Below are 19,038 nucleotides of genomic sequence, written 5' to 3'. Positions count from 1 at the left end.
CTCTCTCTCTCTTTCCTCCTCTCCTCCTCTGTCTGTGTCGCTGTTTCAAGTAAATAAATACATCAAGAAAAAAAAAAAAAAAAGAAATGGGGAATATCTTCCCAAACAGGGGACTCAAGAGCCTGTCTTTTTTTTTTTCCTCAGAAACTTTTTATTTAAGGAATACAAACATCATACATTTCGTAAGTACAACTTTAGGAACACGGTGATTCTTCCCACCATACCCACCCTCCCACCCACTCTCCCACACCTCTTCCTCCCTCTCCTATTCCCATTCTTTTTTACTAAGATCTATTTTCAACTGACTATACACATATGGTTAACTCTATGTTAAGTAAGGAGTTCAACAAACAGTATGGACACAAACTGTCCTGTCTTAAAGGATGACAACTTTGTCCACTGTTCAAGGACACTGCTCTGAGGTGGAGGACTGGGGTGTATTCCCAAATCACTCCTGATGACAGGAATTATGTGGGGCGCCTGTTCCTTGTGTATCTTCCCAGACCCCCTCCCTGTGGATCTGAACCTCCAGTCTGAGGTGGGACCCAGAGTCCTACCTACTGATTCACACCATCAAGGACGCTACAAAGCCTCAGTCTAGGTCAGTGGGTCTCATGGTTGAGTGGGTATCAGCCCCAGGTGGAGGGTATGCAAAAACAGATGGCTGGGCCCAGCTCCAGGGTTTTGTAGGGGAGGGGTTGGCCTGGGGATTTGCATTTCTAACAAGTTCCCAGGTGTGCCCACTGTTGTTTCTGGAAACACTGGGAACACACCGGTCTAGTGATGGGATTGCGAAGGGTTTAGTGCTAGGAAGAGCAGGCCCACATGGCAGTGATGCCAGGACGGGTATGCCACAGGCTAGCATTAGATGAGAACTCCAGTTCTGGGTGAGATGCTGAGGAGCTAGGGCAAGTGGGGATGGTGAAATACATACTAAGCTCACCATTTAGTCAGTAAGTAGTCATTGCATATCCACTGAGCGCCAGGCAGGTGGGATGCAGCCATGCCCTTGTGCAGCTTACCACAGGCTATACCAGCTGCTTGAAACTGGGCCTCCATGGTTTGAATGCGTTCCCCCAAGGTTGGGTGTTGAAACTTAATCCTCAATGCAACAGTGTGGGAGGTGGAGCCTAATGAGAGGCATTTGGGTCATGAGAACCTCACCCCTCATGAATGGCCTGGCCCAGCTCCAGTTGTGGGCATATGAGGAGTGAACCAGCAGATAGAAGATCAAGATCAAGATCAAGATCAAGATCAAGATCTCTCTCTCTCTCTCTGTCTCCCTCCCCTCCCCTCCCGCTCTAACTCTGCCTTTCAAATAAAATAAATAAAATTCTTAAAAAAGACAGGGACAGAGAGATATAAAAGTTCTCCCAAGCATACACTGCACTGTGAAGTGCCATGGCAACCTCTTTGATTATTGCTTTTTCTTTATAAAAAAAAGGTTTACTCATTTAATTTGAAAGGCAGAAAAACATACAGAGAGGAGAGAGAGAGAGAGAGAGAGAGAGAGAGAGAGAGAGATCTTCCAGCTGCTGGTTCACCCCCTAGATGGCTTCAACAGTAGGTCTGAGCAAAGCTGAATCCAAGAACTCCATCCTGGTCTCTCACATTGGTGGCAAGGGCCCAAATCCTGGGGCCATCCTCTGCTGCCTTCCCAGGTACATTGGCAGGGAGCTGGATTCAAGTAGAGCAGCTGGGACTTGAATCAGCACTCAGATATGGGCTGCTGGTGTTACAAACAGTGACTTCACCCACTGCACCACAATACTGGTCCCAGATTGCTTTTTCGTCCCCTGAGAAAATCTGTCTTCTAAAACCACAGGCAATCTGAAACTCTGCTCTTAGAAAGTTATGTCAGTAAAAATGGACTGTTCCAGCCTTGCCCGAAGGAACTCCATCACTGTGAACCATGGCAGTAGCCTTGATTCCCAGCCCAAACCTCACACAAGGGGTTTCCAGACTGCACATCACACATCTATCTTAACTTGGTAGCCACCAAAGAAATAGGAACTGGCTATCTTGCAGTCCAGATCGAATACTGAGTGAGCCCTTGCCACACAGCCCTGCTTTGGGCCTATCAAAACACCACATCATTTACATTTTGCTAAATTCTACCCCTCATCAAAATCTGTTAACTACCTTGTTTTTCTTCTGTTTCCTGTAACATCCACAGCTCACTTGCAAGAAGCCAATTAACTTGACTTTGTCAGCCTACAAATTTGTCCCTGGTGGTCTTAGGCTGCCTGGCCTACAGTAGTGACTCCAGAGAATAAAATGTCTGTTCAACCACATGGAACACTGACAAACACTGCTGGCCTCTCAGAAACCTCAAGACCCTGAAATGGGTATTAGGTGAACAAATGCATCCTCTTCTTCCTGCTGGCTGACTGCTTAGGAGCAAGGGATCCAAGGCCGTGAGCTTTTAAAAGACGGACCAAGGCCGGTGCCATGGCTCACTAGACTAATCCTCCACCTGCAGTGCTGGCCCCCTGGGTTCTAGTCCCGGTCAGGGTGCTGGATTCTGTCCTCTTCCAGTCCAGCTCTCTGCTGTGGCCTGGGATAGCAGTAGAAGATGGCCCAAGTCCTTGAGCCCCTGCACCTGCGTGGGAGACTTGGAAGAAGCTCCTGGCTTCAGATCAGTGTAGCTCCGTTGCAGCCATCTAGGGAGTGAACAGCGGATTGAAGACCCCTCTCTCTGTCTCTACCTCTCCCTGTAACTCTGTCTTTCAAATAAATAAAATAAATCTTTTAAAAAAATATTAGATTTTGAGGGGATGGCACCATGGCTCACTTGGTTAATCCTCCACCTGCAGTGCTGGCATCCCATTTGGGCGCCGGCTCTGTCCCGGTTGCTCCTCTTCCAGTCCAGCTCTCTGCTGTGGCCCGGGAGGGCAGTGGAGGATGGCCCAAGTGCTTGGGCCCTGCACCCCATGGGAGACCAGGAGAAGCACCTGGCTCCTGGCTTCAGATCTGCACAGCGCGCCAGCCACAGCAGCCATTTGGGGGGGGGGGGGTGAACCAACGGAAGGAAGACCTTTCTCTCTGTCCCTCTCTCTCACTGTCTAACTCTGCTTGTTAAAAAAAAAAAAAAAAAAAAAAAAACCAAGCTAAAGCCCAGTACATCAAAAGTCATTTCCAGCTTTCTGCTTGCTGCACTATCATTTATCATGTGTCCAGGGCACTTTTCTAAGCTGTGTGGTGGGGATTTCAAATAGAAGACAGGGCCTAGCCCCAGACGATCCAACAACCCAATGACAGCAACGAGGCTCCATGTGCAACTGTCACAGAGCACAGCTCCTAAGAAGCGAGTCAACACAGAGTGATGGAGAAGGTGGCGCGAGGGCCGTGTTGTGAAAGCAGGTGCAGCTCAGCGAGGAAAACACTGCCATTGGACTGTGGTCAGAATTCACTCGGAAACCTCATCTGCCCCTGCACAAACTCTGCCAAGGTGTTTTCTTTCCCAAACCTGCCTGTTCAGCAGGCCTTCTGAATCTATAAAACTAAGCCACCTCCTCAGAAAGATGTTAAACAGCGCTTTCTTCGGCTATTTTTCTATCCCAAGCAAGCTACAGATCTGCATCAATTGTAGTAAGAAAGACGGAAACTCCAGATGTGGTATGCTGGAGTACCTCAGGGCACTTCATTCGGAATATTTAGACAGTTTTCCCCTTGTTATGAAAATTATGGCAATCTGTTCCCCAGCGTGAGTTTCCAATGAAATGCAGTACATGAAAGCTGTCTTTTTGGAGGGGGCTGGAGAATGTGGTTGTTTTAATAAATCCTGATCAGCTGAGCTTCACTTTCACTCAGGAAAAGGAAAACCAATGCCCACCCCCCATCCCCCACCCCCCATGCCTTCCAATCATCCTGACTTATTCCTGATGTGGCCGGGTGTTTTAGCCAAGGGGATGCTCGTGCAGAAGGAGCCGCCCTCTACTGTTGGGCCATTTGCCTCATGGCTTTGTCTTCTGGCCAGCCCTCTGTGCCCTCCACCTGAACACAGAGAGTGCATCACAGTCCAGGAGCAGGGCTATGGTGGATGGAGATGTCACTACATGGAAATCGGGGGTGAACAATCACCCCAGACTCTGCTCCTGATGATGACAGCCAAAAAGTGTGTGAGGTGAGAGTGAACAGTAGAAACTGGTGCCCTGGAGTCTACGAAAAATGCCTGTTGGTAAAGAGCCCTCAAGGCTTCCCTGACAGTAATTCCCCTTCTCGACCGGCCACCTAGTTACAGGCAAATTCACATCTACACCAACGCCAGCTTCTCATATTCCCACAGAGTTGTCCGCATCCTTCCTTTTGTCTCCCTAGCCTGTTTCCCTGTAGTTTGCAAAATCCTTACACAAGGAGTCCTAAAGCTCTTAGAACTGAATCAGACGACGAAGATGCTGAGAGAAACCCCAGGGGCTTTCTCTAGTACAATCTCTTGACTTGCAGACAATGAGGAGGGAGACCAGAGAAATCAAAATGTCTGCCCAAGGTCACAGGGCTAACTAATAACAGAACTGGTCCTCATGACTCACAACTAAACGCTCCACCCAACCCTGGTCAAATCACTTTTCGTCAGGAACCCATCGCCTCACCATGATGCTTGTAGGACTGAACGAGGCATGGGCTAGAGCCAGAATTTGCCTACATGCTTCTGGGAACTGAACATTTAGAGCTGTGCCCTTTCTTGGGCCCAGGAAGCCCATCTTAGCCCCCAGAATTATGCAAAAACCACGTTGTCCAATAAAGTCACCACCAGGCACACGTTGCTATGGAGCACTGGAAATGTGGCTACTCTACATTGCATATGCCATACGTATAAATATACACAGGACTGTAAAGACTTTTCATGAAAACACAAGGAAGTATCTCATTTAATAACCTTATATAGATTACATGTTGAATGATAATATCTGGATATAATGAGCTAAAATACATTAAAATGAAGTTCAACTGTTTCTTTTTAAATGTGGTTTCTAGAAAACTGAACACTACTCATGTTGCTCAAATGACATTTCTGTTGGCAAGCATTGTTCTGAAACCCTGTTAACCATGTCCATCCACTCAATCCTTCCTAAAGGTCTTGAGTCTCCTGCATTTACACATTATAGAGGTTCAAGCACAGATGTGTTGAGGAGGCCAGTGAGAAGTCAAGGGTGGCTAGTGCTGGTTGAGTGCTTAGGTCTCTCTGACTTGAAGGTCCATGGATTCCTAAAGAACTTAGATTCTCTAGAATGTTTCTGCTACCCAAACTACCCCAAGTTACTCTCTAAATATGGAAAAGGCCTAGCTCTGTATTACATGAGCAGGATATATGGTATGTGTGTGTCTATACATATATACACATATATACATATATATACACACATACACAATGTGTATATATATATATATATTAATATAGGCTCAGTTACTAGGACATGTTGGCTTCTGTCTGCCTATTCATCTGCCCATCTTTCTGTCTATCCTTCTGACACTCCAACTTTTTATCCCTTCCATATATATATATATATATATATACACACACACACACACACACATATACATATATATGTGTGGATATATATACACACATATATGTTATATATACATATATAAATACACATATATGTGTGTGTACACACACACACAAATAGGAAAAATAATTGGAAAGAACCATTTTACATTAAAAAAAATTGAGAGTTCTATATCTAAGTTGGGCCCATCCTAATGGTAAGGATATAATGAAATATTTGTGTGCATTTTTATGATATGTTTGAAAAAGCTGTCAAGATTATAGAAAGATTTTTAAAAAGCATTTCAGTGACTGGAAAACCCTTAACTGTTTCCCTCTGTAAAATGGATAAATCAGGAAACTCACTCTTTGTCCTGCTGTCCATTTCAGTTTTCGATGAGTCTGGAGTTGCTGCAGTTGGAGGTAACTTCTTCCCGATAGTCTGGTGAGGAGAAAAGATAATTTTACTTATCAAGATGATTCTCTCCATGAAGCAAAGGACTAAAATCAAGATCCTAACAATGAAAATGCTCAAAATTGGTTCTAAAAGCCACCCTGAGGTTCACCTACTGCTCTGGGTATTGGATGCTGCCCTTTAATGGATGTGGCCTTCAATGACAAATGAGGGGACACTCAATAAAAAGAGCTTTTTCCTTATAGGCACTCAGTACCTTTCATTCTCATTCCTCCTCGATGCTCATTCAAAGGCTATTCTTAGATGAGAAAACCATTTTATTCCCTTCAATTTATGAGAAGCTGATGAAGTCTATGGCGGTACAACACCTGGCTCAACGGAGCCACTCAAAAGTAACTGCAGAGTGGAAGATGGAAGTGAGAGGGAAGGGTCAAGGGCAGGAAGGGATGAAAGGTTGGAGTGTCAGAAGGATGGGCAGGTTGGCCGGCGCCGCGGCTCACTAGGCTAATCCTCCGCCTTGCGGCACCGGCACACCGGGTTCTAGTCCTGGTCGGGGCAGTGGATTCTATCCTGGTTGCCCCTCTTCCAGGCCAGCTCTCTGCTGTGGCCAGGGAGTGCAGTGGAGGATGACCCAAGTGCTTGGGCCCTGCACCCCATGGGAGACCAGGAGAAGCACCTGGCTCCTGCCACCGGATCAGCGCAGTGCGCCGGCCGCAGCGCGCTACCGTGGCGGCCATTGGAGGGTGAACCAACGGCAAAAGGAAGACCTTTCTCTCTGTCTCTCTCACTGTCCACTCTGCCTGTCAAAAATAAAAAAAAAAAAAAGAAGGATGGGCTGGTGGACAGGCAGACAGAAGCCAAGGTGTCCATGGTAACTGGGCCTGTGATCCCCTCCTCCCCCCACCACCAAATCTAAGATTCCACCTCATGGGGTATGAGCAAATGCCCTCATATCCCCCAGGACAGCTCTGCCTGCCCCTGTGAAAACGAACACAGTTTCCTTTCCACAAGTCTTTTAATCAATCCTCCAGGGCTTTGAAAAAGTCCAATGCCCAAGACGCGACGTGTCTATGAACTAGTTGAAAATAGATTATGAATTTTTTGAACTAATTTCCTTCACTCGAAGTGAAGTCTATCATCCATCATTTATGGACCGTCCACAAAGAAGACTGGATATTGTCTCTGCCTCCAGGTATTCCTGAAAACACAGGCAACTCAGCAGCTCTAAAGCACAATAAACATACACATGAACCAGCCCAACGGTTCCAAAGGTTCCATCTGCCCCCACTGTTCTCCTCTGCCACCACACCTGTGGGACCGTGATAGACGCTGGAGGAAAACGTCTAATGACACCAAGCCAAGATCCATCACGACCAAGTAGCCAGGTAAATTAACTTCCCTGACAAGCGAGGGTTTTGAGCCACTGGCAAAGCAAGCATCTCTGCCTCTTGAGCACATGAAGAGGAATGAACTGCGTGATTCGAACACCAGCACGGCAGGGGGTGGTGCTTGGCCTAGCGGTTAAGTTGTCCATGTCCCACATCAGAACGCCTGGGTTTCACTCTCAGCTGCACTCCCAGTTCCAGCTTACGGCGCAGGCCGCAGTGATGACTCAAATGGTTGGACCCCTGAGAGCCATGTGGGAGACGTGGATTGAATTGCCTGCTCCCAGCTTTGGCCTGGCCCTGGTCCAGAACCATCGTTTATGGGCATCTGAGGAATGAACCAGCAGATGGGAGAACTCTTCTTTGGTTAGTTTGTGTGTGTATTTGTGTCTCTCTCTCTCTGCCTCTCAGATTAAAAAAAAAAAAAGTCACAGTGTTAGTTTTGTTCAAATAAAATGGATTGTCCACAGTTTTTGAGAAAATTCTTCATGGTTCAAACGTTGAAACTAATATTAAATAGGAATAAATCACAGAAAGAGGATCAGATAAGTCAAATCTTCAGCCCGTCATGAATCTTTAAAAACATTTGTGACAGAAAGCCTTTACATTTTACACAGTGACATTTTTATTTAGTGCTGTAGGGCTTTCTATATTGGATAAAAAATGAAACCCCAATTAATATGCCACCCCTCAGCTGCTGCTACAAGTACTCAAACTAATAACATTTTATGATTCCAGGGAAACATCAGAGGGAAAGAGCTCGCTGTCGTTCTGCCATAAGGCCAAACGATGAAAAACTCATCTTAGGAGAATCTTGAAAAACGAGGCATCGACAATAACAATGGAAGCTCTCAAAACATCACTCCGTTCGTGTGTCTGCTCACGCTTCCAGCAGCATCCCTGACAAGCTCTTCCTCTTTCCCTTTTGGGGACCAGAGTAAAGCATCACCAGTGAGAACGCATTAGCAAGAAGAAACCAGAACCAAGCAGGATCTGGGATATCCCTGCCAGTGGAAGGAGGAAATCAGGAAATGCAATAGGAAACACTATTCGCAGTCCTGACATTGGCTTGCTTTCCTGGAGGAGGAAAAAACAACAAAAACAAAAAACCAAGAGCCCTGCAGTGGTTTGGGCTTGAAATTCTTTACAGAAACCTTTGCAGGCCGTGTCTTCTCACAACTTCTCCTTCTTTGGGGAAGTACTGCTCTTCCCCTCTGAGGTCCTGGGCTACCAGAACACCCAAGCAAACAGACATCAAGACAGACAAGCAGTTCAATACACTTATTTCAGTATACAAAGACATGAAAACACAAAGCTTACTCTGCTTTTTTCTCCTCACTACTTCTGAAAACACAGCACACTGGCGTCTTTGAAGGTCCCAGCGACAGGAGTGATGGTGAAGCTGATCTTTTGTTGGGGTTGCTGGACTTTAAATCCTCCCCTCTCCTTCACAGGCCATGATTCAAACTCTAGAGCAGGGCAGGTCCTTCCCCTTTCAGAGTGGTCTTGCAGGTGTTCTAAGGATGTTCTCATCCTTATATAGGTTCCCCTATATAACCTCTCTCTATATATAGGACCTAGGCCCAGAGAAGTGTGGGCCTAGACCAGGGGCACCTGAGAACCTGTTAGTAAAACAGATTCCCAGGCCCCGCCCCAGACTGTCTCAATCAGAAACTCTGGGGATGGTGGCCAGCAGTCTCGGTGGGGACACACCCTCCATGGAATTCTGATGCATGCTCAAGTTTAGGAACCACCAGCTTAGATGTAGGAGGGATTCCATTAGTATTAGTCAAATGGCTTTTCCTGGGTTCAAAACTCAGGGGTGTATTCTCATATCTACACAAATTATAAAATGCTATGTCCACTCTTCTTCCTCTCTTCTCTCTCCTTTTCCACCAAATGCCTCCTACTGTCTCTACTCTCACTGGCATAAGAACTTGACATTGCTACTAATCAAGCCATTTAAGAGAGGATCTTAAGTTTAGTAGAGCAGACAATATGACAAAATCACTGAGAATAAAACAGGAGAGTACAGTTGGTGAGCCCCTTTAGCAAAGGAGACTTGCAGGAGGGCGGGGGTGGACAGACTGAAGAAGGGGGGAGAGAGAAGGGAGGAAGGAGGGTATGAGGCTTGTAGTGGCTACGGAAGAGCATACAGGCTCTCTACACGCGGTTTCCTCAGCACAACACTGACTTTCTCGCCCTCCTAGGTGCCGCGAGGAAGGTGGCTTATCCAGGACAAGCAGGAGCCCGGCATTCGGGCAGAGTGCACACTGCTCAGGAGCCAGCCCATCTGCCCCCTGAGAGACCTGCACCACACGCCTCGAGAAGGCAGTCTCAGGTTCTGCTCCCCAGCTCAGCTCTGTGGTTCCTCCTCCCTTCTGTGCGGCAGCTAGACGTGTCGCAGTCCACGTGTATGCTAGTCTTGTCTGCTTGACCGGAACTCGGGAACGATGGCTGGGTCCGGGAGTGGATGTGCACACGGCGAGGCGTCCGGAGCAGGAAGCCATGCCGCAGGACTACTGCTCGGGCTCTTCCCCAGCCTGGCCTAATCACCGGCTGGGGCCGACTTCTGTCTGTCTCACATCCCGCCCTCTAACTTAAAACCTAGCTTTTCAAAATAACTGATCCAAAAATCCCATTTCTTTGAACATGTAATGACAAGTCACTCTCCCTTTACCTTCCTGCCGAAAGTACTAAATAAACTTTCGGAGAAAGAGGCTTGTACAGTGAGAGCACTGTTGATACTCCTAGTTCTACGATATCCAGCAATACAGCCCAGGACAGATAAACACCATACGATTTTAGTGAGATCAGGAGCAGGTAACTTTTTCCCTTTTTTGTGCCCAAATGAAGGAACTAATGCCTGCACTCACTGGATTCAAGGCCAGGGGGATCCAGTTTCTGAATGACTGTTTCCTAATATATCTGTCTTTCTTTGCACTACAGAATGTGAGACCAGGATCCTGCACAAATTAATTGCATAAAAGCATTCCTCCGACCTTATTCCACTGGAGATGGAAACTCTTTAGAGTGAAAAAAGAAAAAAAAAAAGCAGTTCCTAATTATAGGACAATGTTAAGGAGAAGGAAGCTTAAGGCCCATCTCTGAAAGTCTCCTCTCCCAGAACACCACACACAACTCTCGCATCACAATAGCAACCAGGGCTAGTGGGTAGCAGGAGAAGGGAGAGAGAACCCTGCATTCTATCAGGGGGCAAAGCCCCCTGTCTGTGGACCAGGCTTTCTAGCAGCTATTCTATGACAGAGTGATGGGCTGAAAAGCTACACATAAGCTATTACTCAAGTGCTCATACAGTGCCAAACACAAGAGATGACTTCACACAGCTGGCAAAAGCCAAGAAAAAGGCTGGCTTTTTGATGGTACGCCTTTTACAATCCTCAGATCTGACAGTCCTCCTTCCCTGTCAGTTCACCACGGATTTCTTAAGTGCCCATTCAACATGACGTAGGAAACCAGATAAAAAGACAAGAGGAAGCTGAACATCACTGTGAACACTGAAACAGCAATTTGTGGCAACGGTTCCCAAGAGCGTTGTATTGATGGGTGTCCCACCTCTGCTCACAGGACAGAGAGACACACCTGTAAGATACAGAGATGAGAGGAGGGATGCAGCATGACCTACATATGGCCAGATCTGAAACTGCCATTTTCATTTCCTACCCTAAGTCAGAAACGCCCCCCATACCTCCCCCAAAAAAATGGCTTGTAAGACTCAGTAGAAGCATTTTATATTTGGGAGCCAGAGTTGTGGCACAAAGGGTTAAGTTGCTGCTTAGGACATGGGCATCACATATCAAAGTGCCAGTTAGACAACTGGCTGCTCTGCTTCCAGTCTAGCTTCCTGCTAATTTACCTTGGAAGGCAATGGAAGATGGCCTAAGGACATGGGCCCTTCCACCCATGTTGGAAACCAGGATGGAGTTCTGGCTCCCGGCTTTAGTCTGGGCAGACCAGTTACAGCAATTTGGGAAATGGAAGAGCTCTCTTTCTGTCTGTCTCCCTCCCTCCCTCCCTCCCTCCCTCCCTCTCTCTCTCTCTCATTGCTCTGCATTTCAAATAAATAAGTCTTTAAAAACATATTTATTGCTGCATGCCCCCTTCATGAATCCCTATGACTGATGGCAATGTAAAAAGTCTTCTTGGTTCTCAGCAGGGAGTGGCCGGAGCAGAGCAGAAGGCCTGTGGGCCAGCTCATAGCAGAGTGAGCACAGAACGAGGACAAAGACGTGTCCTTACAATGAAGCGCCTTGTATGCATGCTCTGGAAGGCTTTTCTATTCACGGGGACATTCACATTAGCAACTATCAACTTGCCCGCATTTGGTGGGCCCAGCTCAAACTCTCTGAGAACAACACAAGATGTGCCAGAGTAAGACAACCCTAAATTCTAAAAACGAAACACATGGCACAATAAAATAAACCACTTGATTTGTAGCTCCATTCCAGGAGCACAGGCGACTTTCACAACACCTCCCAGGTCACCATGGCAGTTCCCACTTTTCCAAAGGGACAAGCCTCATAGCCTAACTTTAAATTTTTTTTAAGTTTTCTTCTTAATTTATACATAATAATTGTATATATTTACGGTGTACAGCATGATGTTTCAATACATGTAATACACTGCACAGCGTTCAAGTTGGGATAACCAGCATATTCATCACCTCACACGTATGTCATTTCTTTGTGATAACATTACAGATCCTCTTCTAGCTACTTTGCAATACACATTATTTTGTATAGTACTCTACTGCAGGACATATCAGAATTTGGTCTTCCTCTCCAAGTGTAACTTCATACCCATTGACCAAACTCTCCTTGCTCCCCTCCCTGTATTCCCTCCCCAGCCTCTGGTACCCACTGTTCTACTATCTTATTTCTATGAGATTGACTTTTTTAGATTTCACATATGATTGAGATCATGCAGTATTTCTCTTTCTGTGTCTGGCCTACTTTATAATGGTCTCTGGTTTAGCATGTTGTTGTAAATGACACGATTTCATTTTTTCATGGCTGAAAAGTATTTCACTGGGTATATATACTACATTTTCTTTATCCATGCATCCATCAATGGACTCTAAGGTTGATTCTATATCTTAGCTATTGGGAACAGTTCTGTAAATAAACAGACATGCAGGTATTTCTTTGACATACTGAGTGTCTTTCTTTTGGATATACACCCAGTAGTGGGATTTCTGGATCATATGATAATTTTAGTTTTAATTTCTTCAGGAATTTTAGTATTTCCCATAATGGCTGCACTAATTTACATATGTACAAATGGTATACAAAAATTCCCCTTTCTCCATATCCTTGCCAACATTTATTGCTTTTTTTGTTCTTTTTAATAACAGTTACTCTAACTAGGGTGAGGTGATATCTCAATATGATTTCCATTTGCATTTCCAAATAAACATGCAAACTTAAGATCTCAAAACCATGAAACTACCAGCAGAAAATCTAAGAGAAACCTTTAATGACACTCGACCTGGGAAGACTTTTTTGGGTAAGATCTCAAAGGCACAGAAACAAAAGCAAAGATAGAAAAATGGGATTATATCAAACTCAGAAGGTTCTGCACGGCAAAGGGAATAAAGAACAAAGAGACAACCTACAGAATGTGAGAAATTATTTGCAAACTACACACCTGAGAAGGAGCTTATATATCTTGAAAATATAAAAATTTCAGAACACTCAATAGGAAAAAACAAAACCAAAAAACCTTGATTAAAAATGGGCAGAAGGCCAGAATAACTAACTTCTCAAAGGAAGACATACATATGGCTAAAAATTATTTGGAAAAATGTTCATCGCTAGTCACTAGAGAAATGCAAATCAAATTCACAGCCCATTTTTAATCTTGGCTACAAGGAAAAATAACATTCAAAAAGTAATTTTCTAGGGGCTAGTGTCATGGCATAGCAGCTAAAGCCACTGCCTGCAACACTGGCATCCCATATGGGTGCGTCAGTTCATGTCTTGGCTTTTCCACTTCTGAGCCAGCTTCCTGCTAAGTGCTTGGGACCCTGCTCTCCATGTAGGAGACTTGGAAGAAGTTCCTGGCTCATGTCTTTCTTCAGCTTGGCCCAGCCCTGGCTGTTGTGGCCAACTAGGGAGTGAATCAGTGAAAAGATCTCTGTCTCTCCCTCTTGCTCTGCAACTCTTTCAAATAAATAAAAAACCCTTAAAAGAGTAATTTTCTAATTATGAAACTTGGTATAAGTCTTAAGGGTTAGTCATATGACACTCATATTTCCTTGGTTGTGCTGAAAAGTTCGAGAGAATTTACATTATATTAATCCCCTTTTCCTTTTCACAGTTCAAGACCTTGCCAGACTCACAGCTGCCTTTGAAGCATTTGTCAAGTCTATCACACTTGGCGGTTTAGCTACCGTTCTCACTGTTTCTCTTCAGAAAGAGTGCCCTCCTTGAGGACAAAACCCAGATGTTCATTTTTCTCTTACCGGCACAAAGAGGTCGGCAAGCGGCTGCTGAATGGAGCAGGGAGTCTGGGGACTCCATCCATTCGCCCTTAGTCCCAGTATTAGCATCTAGCACACCGTCAAAGGAGAGGAGACGTCCTACGTGACTCCTGCAGCCCTAGCCTCTCAGTCACTCTCACACATCAGCTCTTTCCAGCCTGCTCGCTGGTAACAGGGCACTGTCCAGGATGTCTTCCAAGCTACTGTTGTCCTCATCTCTTCTCCTCTTGTTCTCACACGTAGCCCCCGGGCCCGTATTCATCAGAAAGAAGAATCTAATCCTAGCAGGTTTCTGCTGCAAACCTCTTTGCCTATGACCTCCAAATATTCTTACCAGCTTACTCCCCTCACAGTCTCTCAAGTTCCTGTCTATTATGATCAAAAGATCTTCACTTAGATAGGTCATTATCACCTAGATGTGTGTGTATATTCTCTCTCTCTCTCTCTCTCTCTCTCTCTCTCCTGAAATCAATTTCCAAAGTATGCACTTCTACAATGTTCTACCTACTAACCAACCAATCACCAAAGCATCTAATTCCATAATTTGGTAAATTCGAGAAACAATGACTACTTGGTCTAATCAATGCATTGTGGCTCTGAGAAGTCCTGCAATTAGTTTAACTTTTTCCAGAACTTAATCTCAATGTATTCTACTTCTTGTGACATCCATCACAAGCATGAGTAGTCAGTGAAACAGCTGGGTGCTCATCATCACTCTCTCTTCCTCTCCATCTCATAGGTTCACCACTTGGAACTCACCACTGGTCACCCTCTGTATCTTCCCATCTAAGCCATCATCAAGGCCCTGCTTTCAGACTCATCTCTTTCTCTTTGACCTCACTCTGGAGCCTTGTTACCTTCACAGGGATGATTTCAGTAGTTTTTTATCCTCAGATTTCACCTACCTCATTTGATCTCCCCTAAATATCAACTTTTAATTACTCTCCATCAACACCCATTATCATACCCATGCCAAAGCACTCAGAATATATACTGCTTCTTGTTCATGTAAATTCCCAAAGTCCGGAAGAAATCTGAGGGTTCACTTCTAATTGCTACAGCTTTCTGTATCTCCCAACTACCCACAGCTTCCACTTGAGCTCCTCAGACTAATTAGCAAACTTTCTCTGAATACAAAATATATGATTCATCTAAGGTTCTTCCATCAAGTTCTTCCACGGTTTACTCTTTCAGTCTGTACATCTCTCATTTCACTTACCATATAGTACGGAGTCTGTTTTATGTCTGGGTAACACACACACACACACACGAACACTTGTGTGTATTGGTAGAATTTGAGCCAAATTCCATCATTTACTGTGCACTTTAACTTCTGCCAAGATCTGATCATTTGGTTCATTTGTTGGCTTTGTGAACACAAGAGATCATGTCCTAAAAAACTGGAGAGCCGGCACACTGGGTTCTAGTCCCGGTCGGGGCACCGATCCTGTCCCGGTTGCCCCTCTTCCAGGCCAGCTCTCTGCTGTGGCCAGGGAGTGCAGTGGAGGATGGCCCAAGTGCTTGGGCCCTGCACCCCATGGGAGACCAGGAGAAGCACCTGGCTCCTGCCATCGGATCAGCGTGGTGCACCGGCCGCAGCGCGCTACCACGGCGGCCATTGGAGGGTGAACCAACGGCAAAGGAAGACCTTTCTCTATGTCTCTCTCTCTCACTGTCCACTCTGCCTGTCAAAAAAAAAAAAAAAAAAAAAAAAAACTGGAGAGAACCATGCCACACAGTCACAGGAGGGAAAAGATTGGCTCTTTGTTAAAGCAAAAGAAAAATTTTCAACGTTAAGTGGGAGCTTCCATTCGTGCCAGGGAAATTCAGTGTTGAAGACAGAATCAAAATCTACTTAAGTGCTCAAGGCATGGACAGTGTACATGCAGATGATATTAAAACTCACAGATGGCCAGCCAGCGCCACGGCTCACTAGGCTAATCCTCCAACTGCGGCGTCGGCACCCTGGGTTCTAGTCCCGGTTGGGACGCTGGGTACTAGTCCTGGTTGCTCCTCTTCCAGTCCAGCTCTCTGCTATGGCCCGGGAGTGCAGTGGAGGATGGCCCAAGTGCTTGGGCCCCTGCACCCGCATGGGAGACCGGGAGGAAGCACCCGGCTCCTGGCTTCGGATCAGCGCAGCGCCAGCCTTGGTGGCCATTAGGGGAGTAAACCAAAGGGAGGAAGACCTTTCTCTCTGTCCCTCTCTCTCTCTGTCTAACTCTGCCTGTCAAAAAAAAAAAAAACAAAAACGAAAAACAAAAAACTCATAGATGGGAGTCTTCCAAATGCCGGAGAGTACATAAACATATTGTATATATTGTACCCCATTTCTGAGAGAAGAGACTACATGCAGTTTTGCTGTAGGATCATCTTATTCATAGAGGATAAACACGCCACAGTAAATTTCCACGTTATATATTACTTGGGCAAAACACAACTTGCCATTATATATATATATATTTTTTGACAGGCAGAGTGGATAGTGAGAGAGAGAGACAGAGAGAAAGGTCTTCCTTTTTGCCGCTGGTTCACCCTCCAATGGCTGCTGCGGCCGGCACATCTTGCTGATCTGAAGCCAGGAGCCAGGTGCTTCTCCTGGTCTCCCATGCAGGTGCAGGGCCCAAGCACTTGGGCCATCCTCCTCTGCCTTCCCGGGCCATAGCAGAGAGCTGGCCTGGAAGAGGGGCAACCGGGATAGAATCCGGCGCCCCAACCGGGACTAGAACCCGGTGTGCCGGCGCCGCAAGGCAGAGGATTAGCCTGTTAAGCCACGGCGCCAGCCTTGCCATTATATTTTGAGACCATTTTTGACTGTTGTGACAGATGATAAAAGGAAAGCACAAACATTCCTTCTACCAGAGGATTCCTTTCTTATGTTCTGATTGACAATGCCTTTCTTTTTAGATGTATCTGAAGCATTTACAAAGAGTTACGTAAGGGAGAGAAGAAGATGGTACAGCAGCACTGAGTACTGCGAAGCTGGTTGGGGTTTGGTCATCGGCTGCTTCAGCAACGGAGCCTGCCGTACACACACAGCCCAAGTCCTAATTTTCCTATGAGGGAGTTCTGTGAATGCAATAAACATACAAAGATCCTTCCCAGACCTAAACTATTTTTATTTATCAATCACGACACAATAAAGGTTACTCCCCTTACGTGGGGATGGCACCTCCTCCACAAATATTTCTGAGTCCCATCTCAGCTTTAAGATTCAACAGCAGTCCAGCTGAGTAAAGATGGCACCTTGCAGTGGTGTTTTTAATTGACAAGCATCCACACTTTTCATATTGTACAAGTACTTGCTTTCCTGTGGACCCCTACAATGAAAGTTTGCTCACTCATTCATTCGGCATTCTTTTCTGGAACCAGCATGAACCTCAGTCGAGGCTGGATGCTGCACGTACAAAGATGAATGAGGCAGAGTCCTGGATCGTTAGTGAGCTCAAAACGTAGCAGCAAAGGCAGCCTCATTAACAAAACATCACAGGGCAAAGGAACAAACACTACAATCAAGGTGTGCACAGAAGAGTGAAAAAAGGAGCCCTGAGCCACCCGACATGAAGAACTACACCTCACGGCAGCCATGAGGCTTGAATCAGTCGGAAGGATGAGTCGCCATCTGCCAAGTAGAGAATGGTAGAAAGGGAATTTGAGCTGAAGAAAAGCAGGAAGCAAGGCAAGATGTGTGCGGGCAATGGGAAGGGCACCCTCCCAGCACAGGATGGGGATTCACAGACAGCCAAGGGTGGCAGATGGGGGTGGGGAAGGAAGCCAGTAAAGCCCGTTAAGGGCAATGTTACAGTTTTGTTTTACCTTAAAGGCACATGCTGCCATGCAATGTAAACATAGGTGCAGCATGATCAAACTTGTGACTTGAAGACCAAGGACCTGGTGGTATCGGGAGGAATGAAGAAAAGACAGGAGAGTGCTATGGTTGCAATAGGGCTTGGCCCCTCTAAGCCTCTTGCTGAAATCTGACAGCCACTGTGACCGTGGTGGGTGGTGGCGCCTTTAGGGGGTGGGTAGGTAGTTAAGAGAGATTAATGCCATTCTCAGGGGACTGGGTCAGTTCTCACAGGAGAGAGTGCTCACTCCTGCAGGACTGAATTAATTTTGGTGAGAACGGGTTGTTATAAGGCAAGTCCAAGTCCACTCGCCTTTGCATGGGCTTGCTTGTGCCATGTTATGTCATAGGATGAGACTCTGATCAGAAGCCAAACAGTTGCTGGCACCATACTCACAGATTCCCCAGCCTCCAGAATCATGAGCCAAAATAAGTTTCTATTCTTTATAAATCACCTGGTCTTGAGTATTCTGTTACAGCAACAGAAAACAGAGTAAGAAGGTTGACACAATAATCTAATCTGAAACTAAGGATGAAGAAAGAGGTTTGAGGAAATATTTAACTGCCTATGCACCCAAAGTTCATAATCACCACAAGGATAGATTGGTGATTGTCAAGTGCTTTGAATACGATTGCAAAATTCCCACCCTGTTATGCCTGCCACATAATTACTGAGTGTCAAGCAAGTGCCAACAACAATAATAAGTTCAGACTCTGATTAGAAAACCAAAGATACAGGGGCTCAAGGAAATACTGTGGAGACTCTAACTTAATGGAAAGAATCAGAGTGAACAAGTGTCTCAGCACCCCGGTGCTGGTGTGGAAATATTTAGCGGAGGATTCACAGAGCTGTGACCACTTTGAACAGTTCACTTCCTGTTAACACACAACCAAACTATGATTTGAAAAGCACAATGCGTTTTCAAAACAGACACATGAAAAGCTTCTGACACATGAGAGAAAGCATCTTTCTAACCTGACAAATGTAAAGTGGACACTTAAGTTGCATATGTCTGCAAACACTGTGAACTAAAGACAAAAATGACAAGAAGAAATGGCCAGGGACACTTTTCTGTCCTCAGAGTAGGAAAGGGAAATCAAGGCGTCACAATCAGGAAAGAGGTAATACTCACTTAGAACAATGCTTCTTTTTCAAATAAAACTGCTACTTATAAGGCATAGGACACAATGAAATATTATTCAGCCTTAAAAAGGAAAAATTCTGACACAGGCTACCACATGGCTGAACCTGGAAGACATTATGGCGAGTGAGACAAGCCAGTCACAAAAAGACAAATACTAAATGACTTCATTTACATGCAGTACCTAGAGTAGTCGAACTCACATGAACAGACGAGAGAAGCACAGTAATCAGGGGTTGGGGGCTAGGAAGGAACTGGA

The 19,038-nt window shown here is 45.6% G+C and overlaps 1 protein-coding gene across 3 annotated transcripts in view; it reads right to left on the bottom strand.

Annotated features, from left to right (window-relative positions):
- The window catches only part of SH3KBP1 (SH3 domain containing kinase binding protein 1), a 384,249-nt gene that overhangs the window by 116,363 nt on the left and 248,848 nt on the right, over positions 1-19,038 (bottom strand). For all 3 annotated transcript variants that reach the window (XM_062183964.1, XM_062183966.1, XM_062183965.1), the window contains one exon: positions 5,858-5,933. In XM_062183964.1, coding sequence (XP_062039948.1) covers positions 5,858-5,933 — 76 coding nt within the window. The remainder of the gene's footprint in view (positions 1-5,857; positions 5,934-19,038) is intronic.

The sequence above is a fragment of the Lepus europaeus genome, chromosome X, assembly GCF_033115175.1.
Source record: "Lepus europaeus isolate LE1 chromosome X, mLepTim1.pri, whole genome shotgun sequence".
NCBI classification, from domain to species: Eukaryota; Metazoa; Chordata; class Mammalia; order Lagomorpha; family Leporidae; genus Lepus; species Lepus europaeus.
Note: the sequence above shows the minus strand (reverse complement) of the source record. Positions and strands in the feature narration are given on the sequence as shown.